This window comes from Grampus griseus (assembly GCF_964374135.1).
Source record: "Grampus griseus genome assembly, chromosome: 15".
Classification (NCBI taxonomy): Eukaryota; Metazoa; Chordata; class Mammalia; order Artiodactyla; family Delphinidae; genus Grampus; species Grampus griseus.
Window position 1 is genome coordinate 40,901,926 of NC_139009.1, and position 16,902 is coordinate 40,918,827.

The 16,902-nt window shown below is 42.7% G+C and overlaps 1 protein-coding gene across 37 annotated transcripts in view; it reads right to left on the minus strand.

Annotated features, from left to right (window-relative positions):
• Positions 1–16,902, minus strand: part of NRXN1 (neurexin 1) — a gene marked incomplete at its 5' end in the record, with an annotated part of 1,123,860 nt that overhangs the window by 423,358 nt on the left and 683,600 nt on the right. For 4 of the 37 annotated variants that reach the window (XM_082672720.1, XM_082672719.1, XM_082672718.1 and 1 more), the window contains one exon: positions 3,399–3,663. The exons of the other annotated variants lie outside the window; for them this stretch is intronic. In XM_082672720.1, coding sequence (XP_082528846.1) covers positions 3,399–3,663 — 265 coding nt within the window. Of the gene's footprint in view, positions 1–3,398; positions 3,664–16,902 lie in introns of those variants that run through there. 37 annotated transcript variants of the gene reach the window in all.

The following is a 16,902-nucleotide window of genomic DNA, read 5'->3' on the forward strand; positions in this document are numbered from 1 at the left end:
AAATTATTGAGAGGCTCTAAGCTAATTCTTGAAAGTATGCAGAGGTACTTAGGAAAGCCAGGAGCAGAGATGGAAACCTGAGCATTGCACTGACATCATTCTGTGTTTGGCACATACGGTACATCTCTAAAGCAATACCAACTGAACACACTGCTTCATTCTGAACTCTTGCTGGCTTTAAGTAGCAGTCTTAATTACAAGCAGGCTTGCTTTTTATCATTTACAGTCACACAGTTCTCCATGTACTTGACTAGGAAAATTCAATTTTTCTATAGAGGTATTTTCAACCTTTATATTTTTAAGTACATGCAAAATAAAATGGGATCTTGCAGTGATCTCAGAACCTGCTTCTCATATGCATTAAAAAAAAATCCTCATCATAATCTCTGCAACTGGGTCAGCTTGCACAAAGATGCTCAGGGTAGCCATGAGTGCTTTCAGCACCCTGCAATCCTTGTAAGTGACACCTCATAATAGTGCAAATGAAGCATGGCATGATGAGAAAATGAAGAAGAATGGACCTGGATAGTCAACCCAGCAGTTTTCAAAACATAGAGGATAAGCTAAATTTTGTTCCATAAAATACACCACACATGATTTTTCTTTTACACATTCAAGCACATATATTCTTTCCCTATTATGAGAAAAATGTCTTATGACTCCAAGAAATCCTACTATAAGCAAACAGGGTAGCTCGTGTGTTCATCTAAATATGTATATTTGCCATAGTCTCACATTTTTAACCAAACCTCATTTACACCTGCCTTGATTTTCAGCCAGGAATTTATCATGTTGTCATTATTCACCTTTGTGTTTTCCCTTCACCCTCATCTACTAGGCTCAAAGATTATTTCCTTGTGGACCCTTTGTCTAATTAGCTGAATATTCAAGGAGTTTATTGACCCAACAAATTCACCATCACCTTTCTTATTAGGTTTCTTTTAAGCCATCACCCTGCCTGCCCCGCTTTCAGCCCCTCTGCATCCCCACCTCACTCCCATCTCTCCATCCCCCACCCTCAGAGGCTTATTTCATCTTTAATGTTCTTGGGTTGTTCTCTAGCCAGAGTTTTTTCCCTATTTTCAAGGGAGGCAAGAGATGAAGTGTGAAAAATTCACACTGGCTTTTATTCGGCGGAGGTTGGCTACTGACAGGTAAGTTTGCTACTCTGATTAAAAAAAAAAAAAAAAGCGGGGAGAAAGAATCAGAAAGCTTCCTCCAAACATGTGTGTGAGCAGGGTGGGGAGAGTTTCAAAAAGTAACAAACACGACCATACTATGGAACCTTCAAAGGAAAGAGAAAGTTTTCTGACCCAAAAGAATAATCACAACCGCTGCTCACATACCCTTTCCTCCACTAACCATCTATCCTTTCTCTTTCCCAGCGACAGATATGCCTGCTTCTTCATTCATATACGGAGGCAATCACTATATCCTGGAGGGAAGGAAATGTTTGTAGAGACCAGCAGACGGGGGCCTGACTGGGGTAGAAGCTACAGAGGTGAGAGGACAGGTGTCCTCTCTGCGGCAGGGTTCCCTTGGTCTTCTCCTCTCCCCACGTCCCCCAGGCACTCTCCCTTTTCAGCCATATCCCTCGGGAGATAGGCAGAGCCACAGAAAAGGAGAAGTTAATATGCATATGAGATTAGCCAAGTGCTTCCCACTGGTATAATTAAGCGCCCAACCCCCTTGCCTACCCCCATCTGGCTCACCGCACCCACGCTCTGTCTGCCCCTCATGTGTCCAGGCTCGCCTCCCTCCCCCAGAACTCACATAATTTTGCAAAAAGGCCAGGCAGTGGGGTGAGAACTGCACCCGGGAAAGGGAGCAATAAGCTCCCAGAATACTGTGAGCGAGTGGGGAGAGCAACAGCAACTCCTTGCTGTTTCCGAGGGATCTATCCTTTCTGTCACTTTTTCCATAAAAGCCCCCTTTGGAGGCTTCACTCATGTCTCCAGCCTAGGCACGCTTAACTGGAGACAGTCCTTGAGAGGGAACTGGGAGAAGGAAAGGAAGGGATTCCTGGGCCCACTGTGAGGTGTGCCTGGGCCACTCCCAAAGGAGGTGCCCAGGGGATCTGTTCTCTTCAGTTGGGTCAGGTTCTAACCTCTCACATTTAACCAGAACTGTCCCCAGGTAGGAAGCCAGTCCCTGGGGAAGGGGGACATCCCAGTATAACTAGCAGCTGCTGGGGGAGAGGAATTACCTAGGGAGATGGGCAAAGGATCCAGAGAGGAACCAAGTCTGAAAGGGAAAGGGGCCCTACAAGCAAAAGAGGGGGAAAGAGATGTAAAAAACAGAGTGTCCATAACTTTCACCCTGCTTTTTAAAGCAGCAGATTTTACACTGGGAAAGAAGAAGAATTGGGAGTGGGGGAAGACTCACAAAAAACAGTTGATGTTTTATTTATTGGCAATTCAGGGAATCTGAAATAGGCATTTATCTGAAGATGCCAGGAACCTGGCCTTACACTGCTGGTCATTCTGGAGAAGAAACCTGCCAACCAAGGCTTGTCTCCACACTCTGCTCTTTACAAAGGAATTCCCGGTGAGGAGAACAGCTTCTCTCTGCTTTAACTTCTCCTCCTTCAGGCAGACCTCCTGGCTTAGACCAGCCAGCATTGCCCCACCTGCCCTCCTTGGGAAGCACTATACTCTGAGGAAGGAGGAAGCAGGACTTCCCTTATCCCAGCAGCCTTCAGATATGATCCAAAAAGAAGTAAGTGTGTGGGATGAGGGAAAGGGGATGGTGTTCAGAGGTCCCCTCTAAACTGGGTAGGAGTTGGCAGGCACTAGAGAGGGTGCTTCCATCACCCTCCTACTTTCTCCAGTTAAGGGAAGAGGTGGGGGAAAATGGAATTAGCCTCCAGTTTCGTGAGTCCCGGGACCTGCCACTTCACCGTCACTGCAGTCTGAGCACTCCTTGGAGGAACGTGCGGGCTGGAACCTCTCCCTCTCCCAGACCAGGGAAAATGGGCAGGAGGTGGGGCAGCACACAGAGCACAGACAAAAGGTTCGGCAGAGCCCTCCTCTCTCAGGAGCTCAGGTCCCTGGGCTGAGCCTGGCTCCCCATTCGGCCACGCCGAGTGACCTTCTCGCTAGAAACGCCCCCTTCCCGCGGGGCCCAGGATGGTCTTTTAATAGGTGCCCACGTCTCACTCCCGGCACCCTGACAAGGAACGCCCCTCCCACCCCTCACCGCAAACACCCACGACGCCTTCCTCCAGCCCCTTTCTATTGTCTTCAAAGAGATAAGTGGCTCCCACCCAACACACCCAAATGCACACCCCTTTCTCGCGCTCCCATTTCTCCGAGCCCTAAGGGCCGAGAAGCGAGCGCAGGGTCGAAAGAGGGGCGCGAGGGAGTAAAACCCGCGAGAACTTGGCATCGCAGACCCACCGTGTCCACCTCGCAAGGATGCCGGTGACCTGTAGATTGCAATAGGCACTGAATGATGCTTGCTGCTGCCATGGAAATGGTGGATGTGGTGCGCTCCCAAACTGGACGCCCCCCATGCCATTCCTAGGAGGCCGCTGAGGGTGAGCGGGACTATCCAGAGCAGGGCGAGGCGCCCCCCTGCGCCGCCGCCGCCACTGCCGCCGCCGCCGCCGCCGCCCCCGGGCGAGCCCAGCTCGGCGCCGCACCGGAGCATCCTCTGGTACATGGCTGGGCGCCCGCCGAGGGGCAACCGCCGCGGGAGGCAAAGTTTGGGGCGCGGTGAGGGGAGAGGGCGCCGGGGAGCAGCGGGCGGCTCAGGGTGGGCTGCGGGCTGGCCGCCTCACCGCGTCAGGGCACCCATCCTCTCCCTCGTTCGGACAGTCTTCTCGGGGTCCTGGAGTCCGCCGTGCCTCGCACCCCAAAGAATCCGAAACATAGCCGAGGTGAATGCAGCTGATGGGGGCTTGTCCGAAAAGGCAGCCCCGGGGAAGAGCAAGCACGGAGCGGGCGGCTGCTCCCAGATTTCCGGGGCTCCAGGTTCTCGAGAGATACTCCCAAAGAGTTTCGGGCGAGAGTGCGTGCCGGGGGGTGGGGAGCGGGGAAATGGTTTAAAGCTCCTCCCGGAGGGTCCTCACTTCTACATGACAGCCATCCACCGCGAATCCACTAGGTAAATCCATTTAGCATTGTGTGGGGGGACTGGGGAGGCCACTTCGCCGGCCCAACCTCCTTTCAACGGAGAAGCAGACCCCATGGACTCGAGGCGCCCCGTCCCTCCATTCAGCCCGGGCCGGCTCGCCCGCTCGCGCCAGCCTCCCCCGGGCAGCGCGCGGAGCAGCGGCGCGCATCGCCTGCTCCCGAGGCAATCTCCGCGTCTGCCGCCTCCTGACACTTACGCCCGGCGAGGGGTTCAGAGGGAAGAGTGCCACCCTTATGAAGGAAGCGGGGATCGAACGGGGGAAAAAGAGCTGGGGAAAAGCAGAAGCACACAAAGGAGGGGGGGGGGGGGAGAAAAGGAAAAAGAAAAAAAGAAAAGAAAAGAAAAGAAGAACCACACACGCTGGCGAAGCGAGGGGCTCTATGCAAATCTGCAGTCTCCAAACAGCAAATCACTGAAGCTCGGATGCAATGCAGAGGACGAGCCTATGTAACGAGGGAGGCTGGTCTAGCTTCCCACAGAAATCGCCCTGCTTTGCCTCTCTCAAGCATTCTCCACACATCAAAGGGACACGTGTACAGCGATGCGGGGAACACCTAAAAAAGCAGCGCTCCCTCCTCTGCCAGGTGATCCCTCCGTCTGAATTACAACGGCAAACGGCACCCTTCCCCTACCCCTATGGTTTAGATGTAACCAGTGTCTTGAGAGCTCTTAAAAGGGAAAGAGTTCCGCTCTTTTTATTGGACCAAACTTGTTCTGCCAGGTGTTCAAACCCAATCTGCTAAATATGGCTTGACACCATCTACTCAAGCATCAGTTTTGATGATCTGTTAATTACACAGATTACTCATAACAAAGAGCCCTCGTTCCCACTACAGTATCATATCTCACATAAGGCAGTAGAAGTGCAGGGAATCAAAATACACAAGAAAAAGAATGAGTGAATTTGGCAGCTGAGGAAAAGACAGAAAGAGGAAAAAAAGGAAAAAATGAGACAGGTGAGAAAGAGGACAGCAGAAGACAGAAACAGGATGAATGAGACTGCTTGTGTTTTGGTCAAACATTTTAGGAATCTTTAAGAACCCCCAAGATCTCTATAGAAGCCCAGCTTTGATAATGTCTTATAAGGGTGGAGTTCTGCCTTTCTCTTACCATGTTTCATAAGGAAAATAACATCAGGAAATTTAAATCTAGTGCCCCCAAAGAAGAGGGGACATTATATTCTACCGGTGAAATGAAGGAAAAAAAAAAAATATATATATATATATATATATATATATATATATATATATATATATATATATATATATATTTTTTTTTTTTTGCGGTACGCGGGGCTCTCACTGTTATGGCCTCTCCCGTTGCGGAGCACAGGCTCCGGATGCGCAGGCTCAGCGGCCATGGCTCAGGGGCCCAGCCGCTCCGCGGCATGTGGGATCTTCCCGGACCGGGGCGCGAACCTGCATCCCCTGCATCGGCAGGCGGACCCTCAACCACTGCGCCACCAGGGAAGCCCCGAAATGAAGAATATTTAACTGAAAGCCACGTGTCCTGGAAAAAGACCAGCAAAGCCAACACACAACTAAGAGTAAAAGTCTAGCACGGCAAGTAGACTTAGCAAGGAGGACCACAGTCACTGGAGGCTAGCACACGGGATTTGGAACTGTGATTAAAACAGTTCCCTGATTTCTAAAAGATGATACTATGACCTGACTAGTGGCTGGACATTTTTTGTTTTTACTCCTACTTAAAGACAAAGGAGAACAACTCTGACTAGGTACTACTTCTCACAGGCTCCTGTCTATATAATCCTTTATATCAACAAATACAAAGTCATGTCCTGAAAAAGTAGTTCTAGAAGGATTTGATACAAACCAGCCACTCACCAAAGTGGTCATTTAGACTTACATATTGCTTCCTAGTTCATTCAGAGAGTCAACCTGGGACTCTGATGGTCACTATGTTACCAGTCTCCAAGGGCCACCAAACCAAATTTGTAGCAATCCAACACCTCACATCCTTGGCAAAAGTTTATGTTATTCTACTAAAAATTTAATACTTCAGTAGTTCCCTAATTGAGACAGCTTAGGCATGCTAGAGAAGGTGCTTTTATCTACTTAAAGACGCCTTGTCTCCCTCCCACAACTGCTCAAAGACCAACAGAACACAAATCCTGCACTTGCCACTGTGGTCTGTTCCCGTCCTTATCCCCAGGCCACTTCCTCCTCATTTTGTTATTTTCTAGCATGTGGATTTTAATTCATTAGTAGATTTTAATTCATTAGACAGCTAGGGAAGCCCTAGCTGTCGTGTTTTCAGGCAGATGTCTAAGGCACCTTTGCAGTACCTAGGAGTTTCTTGGGTGGATTCTGTGATACTGATGCTGCAATATTTGTTATAAATGGCTGTTATGGTGGAACAAGGAGCAAATTCTCTGCCTAGAGAGTGGAGAAAAGTCCTGTGAGCAGACTCATGCCTAATCTGTATGAAGCAAATAAAGCTTGCACTTACTCTTCATGTCTCTTCAGCTGGTCAGTTCTTTGGCTGGAAGTGTATTATCTAAGGAAACTGAGGGGACTTCCCTGGTGGCACAATGGTTAAGAATCCGCCTGCCAATTCAGGGGACACGGGTTCGATCCCTAGTCCCGCTAGATCCCACATGCCGCGGAGCAACAAAGCCCGTGCGCCACAACTACTGAGCCTGCGCTCTAGAGCCCGTGAGCCACAACTCCTAAAGCCCGTGCACCGAGAGCCTGTGCTCCGCAACAAGAGAAGCCATCGCAATGAGACCCCGCACCGCAACAAAGAGTAGCACCCACTAGCTGCAACTTGAGAAAGGCCCAGGCGTAGCAACGAAGACCCAATGCAGCCAAAAATAAATAAATTTATTAACAATAAAATAAAATAAAGGAAACTGAGGCAGCACTGACAAATTGTTCTCAGGTGAGTAAAAAACTGGCTGGAGCAGACATGGTGCTCGGCTGCTTGTAATTTACTCTTAAAGACTGCAGCATGGACAATGAGATATGAATGTGTATTAGTGCGGTTCTGTGTCTCAGGAGGTTGGTTGCTTTCATCAGGAATGTATGCTCCAACAGCTCAGCCAGAATTACAGAAGTCAGAGGCAACTTTTGGAAGTCTTGAGTTACCATCATCTCCAATCATGATGTCGCTTTGTTCATTAATTATAATGTATGTTGGAAACCGATTATCATCGGTGACATAAATGGCCTGTCAGTTGGTTAATGGAGGTTAGGGGTGGGTTCTTTTTGGTGAAATCATTAACATTCAAGATATGTGGACTGGCCAAACTTTTTGTAAACATGCTTTGCTTCTATTTGAATAGAGTATATGAATCTATAAGGCCTTTCACCCTTTACTATAAGGAATGGTGTCATAATATTAGTAATAATAAGAACTAATACATTCATAACTGGCACAACTCTGAGAGCTCATTTAATCATCACAAAACCATATGAAGTGGGTGCTATCATTGATCCCTAACAAACCTTAGTCACCTAATTCTGACAGATGATGATCTGGATGCTGCCACTGAAATATTGCCATATTTGCTTTAAGAAAACCTATTTGCAAGACATTTTGGGGTACCTAAAAGAACCAAGAGCTGGAACTTCATCAAGCTTCCAGAACATGCTGTAAGATTTTGTTCCTACTTATTAATAAGTGTCTGTTCCTGTAGCAGAAGTTGGTCTGCATCTTAAACCCACTAGGAGCTGTGGAAACGCTTGGAAGAGTGGTTTACCCTCCCCTGCCTCTGACCACTGTGGGTACCGAGCTCCACCAAGAGAATCTAATAGCTGTGCATAGGGAGTTATTCTAGATGCATTCATAGCTGATGATTAATAATGAACGAGAAGGCAGGTAGCCTACGTCAGACAACCATGCAAGAAATGGGAGATGGGCTTGAAAGCTGAGGGGACAAAAGAAAGGGAATGGAAGGAGAAAGAGAAAAAGAGTGTGTAGAAGGGGGAGTGTACACAGAAATGGAAAAGCACAGGTTATTTCAAACTATTTTTTCATATTCCTAAAATCACCCTTCTGTCTCAAGAAACAAAATGGTTGTCAGGTAGACACTTTCAACCTTTTCGTGTTTTTCTTAAAACTTAATTGGAAATTGTTACAGCTCAGTATTAAGCTTTTAAAATAGAAAAGTAGACAATAAAACGGCAGAGATGAAGTATATTAAAACCTACAGGCAGTACCAATCTTTTAAAAATTAAAAACGAGCAGAGTGTCAGTCATGCATTTTGCATTTCTACTGATGTCAGCACAAGAAAAGGCAAAGAGACCCCATATATCCATCTACCTGCATTTCTGAGTTGGGATTGAGAGAGAGTAAAGACAGAGAGGCTCAGGAGAGGATGCTGTCTGTGAAGTTGCAAAGACAAACCTCTGATCGCATTACCTTTCTGGGTTATTGCAGGTCCCTAAAGGTGTTCTGAGAAAAGATCAGAATAGATCAGAAGAGTAAGAACACTGAGAGAAAGGAAGGAAGGAAGTGAGGGAGGAAGGGAAGGGAGGAAGGAAGGAAGGAAGGAGAAAGAAAGAAAGAAAGAAAGAAGGAAAGAAAGAAAGAAAGAAAGAAAGAAAGAAAGAAAGAAAGAAAGAAAGAAAGAAAGAAAGAAAGAAAGAAAGAAAGAAAGAAAGAAAGAAAGAAAAAGAAAGAAGGGAAGAAAGAAAGAAAGGGAGGAAGGAAAGGAGTGGGGAGGAAGAAATGGAGGAGGGCGGGAGGGAGAGAGGGAGGAAAAGAAAGAAAAGAAAAGAAAGAACAGATGCCAGGGCTAAAAGCATTCCTGGAGATTTTGTAGTACAATCTCTTCGGGTGATAAACCTGAGGCCCACAGAAGTAATAATGTTACCAAAAAGTCAGATTTATTTATGAAGCATTTACTTAACTGGAAGTGAACTTTTATCCTCTACCACCCATAGTCCAGTCATAGATGTAGACTGGGAAATTCAGTCAATGTACCTATTACCTAGAACCTCCACACTGAGGGAGAGTAGCGGGAACCCAACATGAGCCAACATGATGCCCAATTCACTCAAAAGAAATTAAAGCTTGCAGTTTGATTTCTGAAATACGAATGGATTTATTCAGTCACAGTTAGTTGTATTTAGGACTGAAGTATTTTATGCCAGTGGTCCCCAACCTTTTTGGCACCAGGGACCTGTTTTGTGGAAGACAATTTCTCCACGGACGGTGGGGTGGGGAGATGGTTTTGGGATGATTCAAGCGCATTACATTTATTGTGCACTTTATTTCTATTATTATTACATTGTAACATATAATGAAATAATTATACAACTCACCACAGTGCAGAACCAGTGGGAGCCCTGAGGTTGTTTTCCTGCAACTCGATAATCCCATCTGGGGGTGATGTGACACAGTGACACCCAAAGTGTGTTGCATATGTCCAGTCTATTCTGTAAGATGCAGCTCAATTGTCAGTTGCCACTCACTGATAGGGTTTTGATATGAGTCTGCAAGCAATTGACTTATTACGGTCTCTGTGCAGTCAAACCTCTCTGCTAATGATTATCTGTATTTGCAGCCGCTCCCCAGCGCTGGCATCATTGCCTCAGCTCCACCTCAGATCATCAGGCATTAGATTCTCATAAGGAGCACGCAACCTATAGATCCCTCACATGCGCAGTTCACAGTAGGGTTCGCGCTCCTATGAGAATCTAATGCTGCTGCTCATCTGACAGGAGGCGGAGCTCAGGCGGTAATGTGAGCGATGGGAGCGGCTGTAAATACAGGTGAAGCTTTACTCGCTCGCCTCCACTCACCTCCTGCTGTGCGGCCCGGTTCCTAACAGCGAACCCCTGTTTTATGCTATCTCTTCTCTTGCCCCTTTTAATAAAAAGTTCATTTATGACATCCTACATAAAATTTGTTGCCTAAGCACCAAGGCTGGGTCATAGAAATTTCATTATTAACTGCATCTTGAAGTGTTGTGGGCATCGCTTTGGTACCACCCAATCATATGCTATCTTTTGGTCACTAGCATCTTATATTGTTTGTATAGTTATTTAGACGTACTTGTGTTGCTGACAAACTCTTCCCTAGGTTCATGCCATTTGATGTGAATGAGTTCATAGTGTAGAGGGAAAACATGCAGTTCGAGTGCCGGACTGTGAGTTTGAATCTGAGCCCATAGTTATTATTCATGTGACACTGTGTTTCATGGACCCTTGCCCCCATTTTCTCATCTGTAAAATGATTATAACACTGTGTAAAATATATTAAGCACTAAATATAAGTTATTGTCATTTACTCACAGGTACATATTTTAGATAGCTGCTAAAGACATACTGATAATGAGCTGTAATGTGATTTTTAATTTAGCCCTATTTCAGACTCTTCCCACTCAGTCAAGTTCGGCCACCTCTCCAATTCTCTGTTACTCTAAATCTTCAAACTTTAGCGTGCCCGAGAATCACTAGAACAGCTTCTTAAATCATAGACTGCTTTGCTTTTGATTCCCATGATTTGTAGAGGGGCCTGATAATTTGCTTTTTTTAACAAGTTCCCAGGTAATGCTCATACTGCTGGCCCAGAGGAACTAGATTTTCAGAACCACTGCTCTGTCTGAATGTCAACGTCTTTAACATGGGTTTTATTAACCAACACAGGGAGGGCTTTCTAATTAAACTCCTTACCAATGACCTCGCCTCTTTGGCTGTGTATTCTAAACATAGACAGCAGTGCTGTTCTCAGATCTCTTCTTTAAAGCATTCTTTAAAGACTTCAAGATGTCCAGCATATAAACCTATATGTTCTCATTTCACAACATGAAACTATAAATTCCTTTTATTCTACTTAGAAAAAGCTATTTTCTTCTCCTTCTCATCTTTTGAATGTGTGCTCTTCTTCAGTTAGCCTGGCCAGTGGCTAGAGGCAGGACTGAGCTCCTACAGGACTGAAGGCACCGTATTAGGGTTCAAATCTGACCTTACTAACTTATCAGCCACGTGGCCGTATGCAGGTGAGGATGTTTGTTTCCATATAAAACCTAATACTGGCCATCCAAATAGCCAGGCACCATTTAAAAAAAGAAAAAAAAAAAGTCCCTTTCAGGTCCTGGCATATCAGGTCTTCAGTCTGACCAGCATCAGCTACAGAAAAGATCAGTGACAAAAACTGACAACCTGGGATCTGTCACCTGCATTCACCAGCACAGTCTATCATATATACACGCCACTGAAGAAGAAAGCAAAATGGGATCATTGAAAGTGGAACTAGAGTTGGAAGGGCAACTATAAGGCAAGTTAGGGTGATATAAAAACTGAGATATAATTTGCAAATTCCCTAGTAAATACAGATATTCAAATCCAGAACCAGACGTCACGCCCATACCATGAGTTCAATTTCCTGAATGCCGGAGCACTTACAGCATATAAACCAATTCAATCTATCTTTATGGATCTATGTTCTGTAGCATATGTTGCCATTTGAATTCACTGAAAGGAATTTAATCATGCAATTTGAACTGAATCTCTAAATAGGTTTATCTGGGATCTATAATTTAATCCCCATCCAATTCAGGACAAATAGGTTACACATTTTGTCAGAGTGATATTTTGAAGTTAGTACTGTAGTAAAGTTAGTGTGACTATCCCACTACAAAGATCCCTTTTCCAGGTAAGTAAAAGGCATATTAACCATTTCTTTACCATGGCATACTAAGCCGTTCAAAATTTGTCTCGATCCTGCCTCTCCTGTCTCATCTTTACTTCAGCTTCTGCCACTTACCCCACAAACATCCTAGGCTCCAGCAACATGAACTTCTCTTCCCTAAATACACACTGCATTTTTTCACTTCTTTTGCCACTGCCCATGCAATTCCCTCTGTAAAAATGATCTTTTCTCCTACCTAGGTCTCTTACTATCCCATTCATTCCTCTACCAAATTGTTGGAAAATTTTCTGAACTCCTCCAGTTTCTCAAGTATAGACTATCACAAATACCTAAAAAAAAAAAAAAAAAATGCCCAGGGTATGTAATAGTATATTTATATTATTTTTGTGCTGTATGAAGTGTCAGGAGAAGTGGTTAAATCTATATCCATGTTTAGGAATTTAAAATAACCTAAACGAACAAACAAAAGAAATCCACTCTCCCCTCTTCAATTTATCCTTGCAGGCCTTTGGTTAGCTCTTTCATTGCCTAAAATATATAACAAATTTAAGCTGAACTTTGATTCGAATGCTAAACAACTGGTTATGAAGAATAAGGGAATTCATTGTCATATTTTCCTACGCATGTTATAAACAGATGTCTTTCTTTCCCATACTATATAAAAGGAAAATAAAACACCACCAAGCAAAGATGCTTGCTGCCAAGTTGAATTGCAGAGCAAACATTTATAGCCAACTTATAAATCCTTGAAAATAGGGTTTTATAATGGAAATACTGGCACCATTTTAACCATAACCATTCAAATAATATCACTGTAGCAGAACTTATAATCTAATATACCTGTTCTGGGATGGATGAGAGCCTTAGCTATAGGTTTTGGAAAAACTTCCAGTGGCTCAATTCAAATTGAATGATCATTCCATATAGTTCAAATCTCTTAGAGTATTTATCTTTATTTCAAAATGTGTAGTATATGCTCCAAAACATTTATTTAAAAGATAGAATATATTTTTTGATACTCGTATAAAAAGATATGACCTCTGAGAGGCATTTCCAAAAATTATCAATCAGTTTTTTTTCAACTGTCTTTTTCTCTCATGAAAGAATTACTTTCCTCAGGTTTTCTCTGTCCTGTTGCTGTGATGATTCCCCCAGAGACCTGTATGTTTATCTTGACAGGTGTTAGTAGATCTGTAGACCTCTGTGGAGTTGTTCCTAGTTGCGTTGAGGTACAGGAGAAAACATTATGTCTGCAAACTAATGAACTTACCTTATTGCATTCTAAATAAAATAAACCACCCAGCAAGTGGAATTAATCTACTAATGTCTTCCTAATGAAGTTTTCATTAGGCATAATGAAAATGGTGTGGTCTTCAATATTTAACATGTGATAGGTATTAAAACAAAGCATATCTGATGATTTTTAAAATGCATACCTGATAATTGCCTTTATATTATTTTCAAATGAAATAGTTTACCCTCAGATTGCTTTAAGCACCTAATCAAAGAGATACAAGAAACATTTCTAGACTTAAGGGAATGTTTTATATCCAAATGGACAGAAGAAATGTCTCATCTACCATTATCCTTAAATAATTAAAACCAGGTTTGCTGTTCTAATTTTTAAGAATGGAGATATATAATAGTGTGCAATTTTCTGTGCTATGTAAAATGTCACTCAATGAAATTTAGCCAAATATTGACAATGGAAGTGTGTTAGTCCAATTCACAGTGGTTTGCTTTAAAATAATGCTACCTCCTAGCGTAGCAAACAGCAACTTAAATTCTGATGAGAACTGGATACTTTACTGGCCAATGGAAGAGCAGCTACAAACACAATCAGTATCCTTTCTTATTGGCAACATTTTGATTTGTCATTTGGCAAAGAAAAAATTCAAAGCATCATGCAGAAACACCTACCTACTTCAGAAAATCATCAGTTTGGGATCATGTGATATCTCGTTCCATCTAACATTTACGGTAGCATGTAGACGAGCCACAAAGAAGTCACATCCTCATTGCTACACTGTGCCACATTCTTCATTTCTCATTTCAGGTTCCCATATAAATTATCTCCTGCTCTGGTATAATCACGGTTGTCCAACTGAGACCTGACGATCTTATCAGTCATGCATTTTACTATTATTATTGAAATTTACTCATTTCAATGATTACTTACTGCCACATAAGCATATTATTTACTTCAGAGGCCAGAAAACAGACACAGTAAAAGGAGAGTAAAGGTGGGTCTTTTCTCCTTCAGCAGTAGGAGCCAGAAACAGTATGAAAGCAATGGATCATGAAGAAAAGCAATTTCCTACTTGAGGGATTAGACAGTACCCTCTTTTGTACTGTTAAATCACAGTTTTGGTTATTTTTTCAAGTAATACTGATTTTTTTCAATTTACATAAATATAGTCTCTAGAGGAACTGCAAGAGAACCCCCAAACACAAACCCTCTCAACCAATCAATAGAAGAGGTATAAAAAAGCCCTCATTTATGTTTACAGCCTTGAGCAACCCTTCACACAGCATAAAAAAAATAAAAAATAAACTAAACGGCTACACAGCTAAAGATAATTAGCTTAACAAGGATGACTTCGAACTGAAATGTGAGGCTTTTTTCTTTTCTTTCTTTAGGCAAAATATAGGTGATTTTTATTTTGAAGCAGCTCACATTTGCTAGTATTAGAAAATTGACAACTATGTAAATTTCAGCTTTGCTGAAATGTTTGCTTTCCTTTTTCGGTTCACAACAATATTAACCACTGTCATCAGTCAGTATTACATTCAGATTTGAGAAAATCTGTAGCATAAAACTGTGCTCCGGAATATCATGTGAAAATCTTAATTTAAAATGTATTTACATTCAAGAAGGAGTAAAGCATACTCTTAAATAATAAAGGCAAATAATACTTATATGTATAAAATGGGGGGAAGGAAAATCATGAGCCTGTTTCACAGCCCATTTTTTTTTAAAGGTTTACTGCTGATATGAGGCACGTTTAAGGAAGTTGCACATTTTCTATGCAGAAGACTGTTATGTCAGATAATTAAGAACAAAAAGCCCCCATAGCTAAATAGAAGCGTTGTGACAAAACCTTATAATTTATTTCAACTTATTCCTCAGTTATCCGGTTTGCCTAGAATCCTATACTTCATACTGTTAACAGACACCTGAGGTATGGTGGTTGGTTAGTGGTTAGCTCTAGCTTTTATTTTAATTGTCCTTGTTTTTCCCACTTTGTCAAAATAGTGATGCTAAGGCATTTTTGAACTCAATAGCCTACAGAGACATTAAGAGCAAATATACATATTTCTTGTTTTATATATAACTGGAGTAGTATTTTCTAATTTTGGTGGAATAATCTACTGTATTGTGAAAATTAAAGGGAAAAAGGAACTATACACAGAAACCAAATTAGAAGAGTACAGATCTATAACCCAGCCGAATAAAATTTGACTGTTACAATCAAACAGTTTTGGAAGAAGTGTGGAGTTGTTCAGTATGGCTGAGATAAGTAGAATTTGGAGCAATGAATGATATTATTTTCATCCAGTTTAAATTCCTCAATCCAGTAATAGAATGATTAAAAACAGGTTAGCTGGGCAAATGAAGTTTGAATCCACTGGGTTTCCAGGACTGGGAATTAAAGAAAAAAAATCAAGACTTGGATTGCTAACAGGTCAAGAATGGAAAATAGGTTACAATTCCCCAGATTTAAAAAAAAATAGCATAAAAATTATATGATTTGTAATGAGACACAGATCTGGCTCTAAAGAATCCAATAGTTTCCCATGACTTACTGGGTGGTAACTATATAGGAATACCAATATTCATGTTAAAAATCGGTGACTTTAGTCACTGTAGTTTTTTAGGGGCAGCCCAGTCCTTAGATAATGGATCAAGCTATCAACCTAGAAAGGCAGTTGTAGCAGATACTTCTAACTTGTACTCAATATCTACTTTGCCTTCTTCCCGGCAAATTGAACAAATTGTTTTTTGGGGTAGGGAGGGATGAAGTACATAGAAGGGCAATATGCCCCACTAAAAATACTTGCCTTCCCAAACTCCCCTACAGTCAGAGTACCCCTGTGACCCAGTTAATTTTGAGGAAATGTAAATGGAAGTCCTTGGAAAAGGTTTTCTACAAAGCCCTTCAGGCTTTCTGCCACAAAACCTTATTCCTCTTGTCCAAAATGCAGAATCACTGTGTATGGAAGATGCCCACTCTGAGACCATGAGGTCAAAATCATACTCTAAGAATGGAGAAGCAAGAGGATAGAAGGAGTTTAAATATTTGACATTTTCTACTGGAGTTACACTAGCCTTGCATCACCTACCTCTGAGCTTCTTATTAAATTTGAAACGTAAACGATCTTCTGTTTAATGCAATGTAAGTCAGGTTATCAGTTTGGGGAAGCTAAATACATACCTAATATATAACTAATTTCTGGGAAGGATGATTACTTAGGTGAGCAAGTTAGCAATCTTGGGCTCTGGGGGAGACATTTATCCTTAAGGACAGTCAGTAACGTATTGTCCAGAACTGTGATTTTAATGAGTCAGGATATGCTTTGGGTTCCTCCAGAATCACATGCATTTTAGAAAGTTAAGGCAGTTGCTTTAATACAGGCGCCTATTAAAGATAATAATTGGGAAATAAAGCTATCCAAGGCCCTTGAACAGGAAGAAAATGCCTTTGAGTAAAGAATGTTATGGCACTGAAGGGAAGTGTTCTCTCTTTGTCCTCCCTAAGCATGCCAGGGACAAGGAAGAGAACATTCTATTTTCTAGAGATAAGGAATTAGAACCTGCCAAAGACACACTCTCAATCAGGTGGGTCTCTGAAGTGGGCTTATTATAATAAACTCATCTTCCTGGGGTATATACCTAAGTGTGAGTAGGTACAGCTGATATACATTTATTTGTCCAGTTATTCATTGAAGTATCAAATAATTTATTTATCTAACAAATATTCATTGAGTACCTACTCTACAGCAGGATGTGTACCAGGCCCTGAGCTCATCCGGAAATAAACATCTGGGGACTTGGTTCTAGTTGAGGAAAGGAGTCTTTGAAGTTATCGCCTCCTTATCTTGAACTGGGCTGATCCCAATCCTCTCCTGAAGTCCATGAAAGG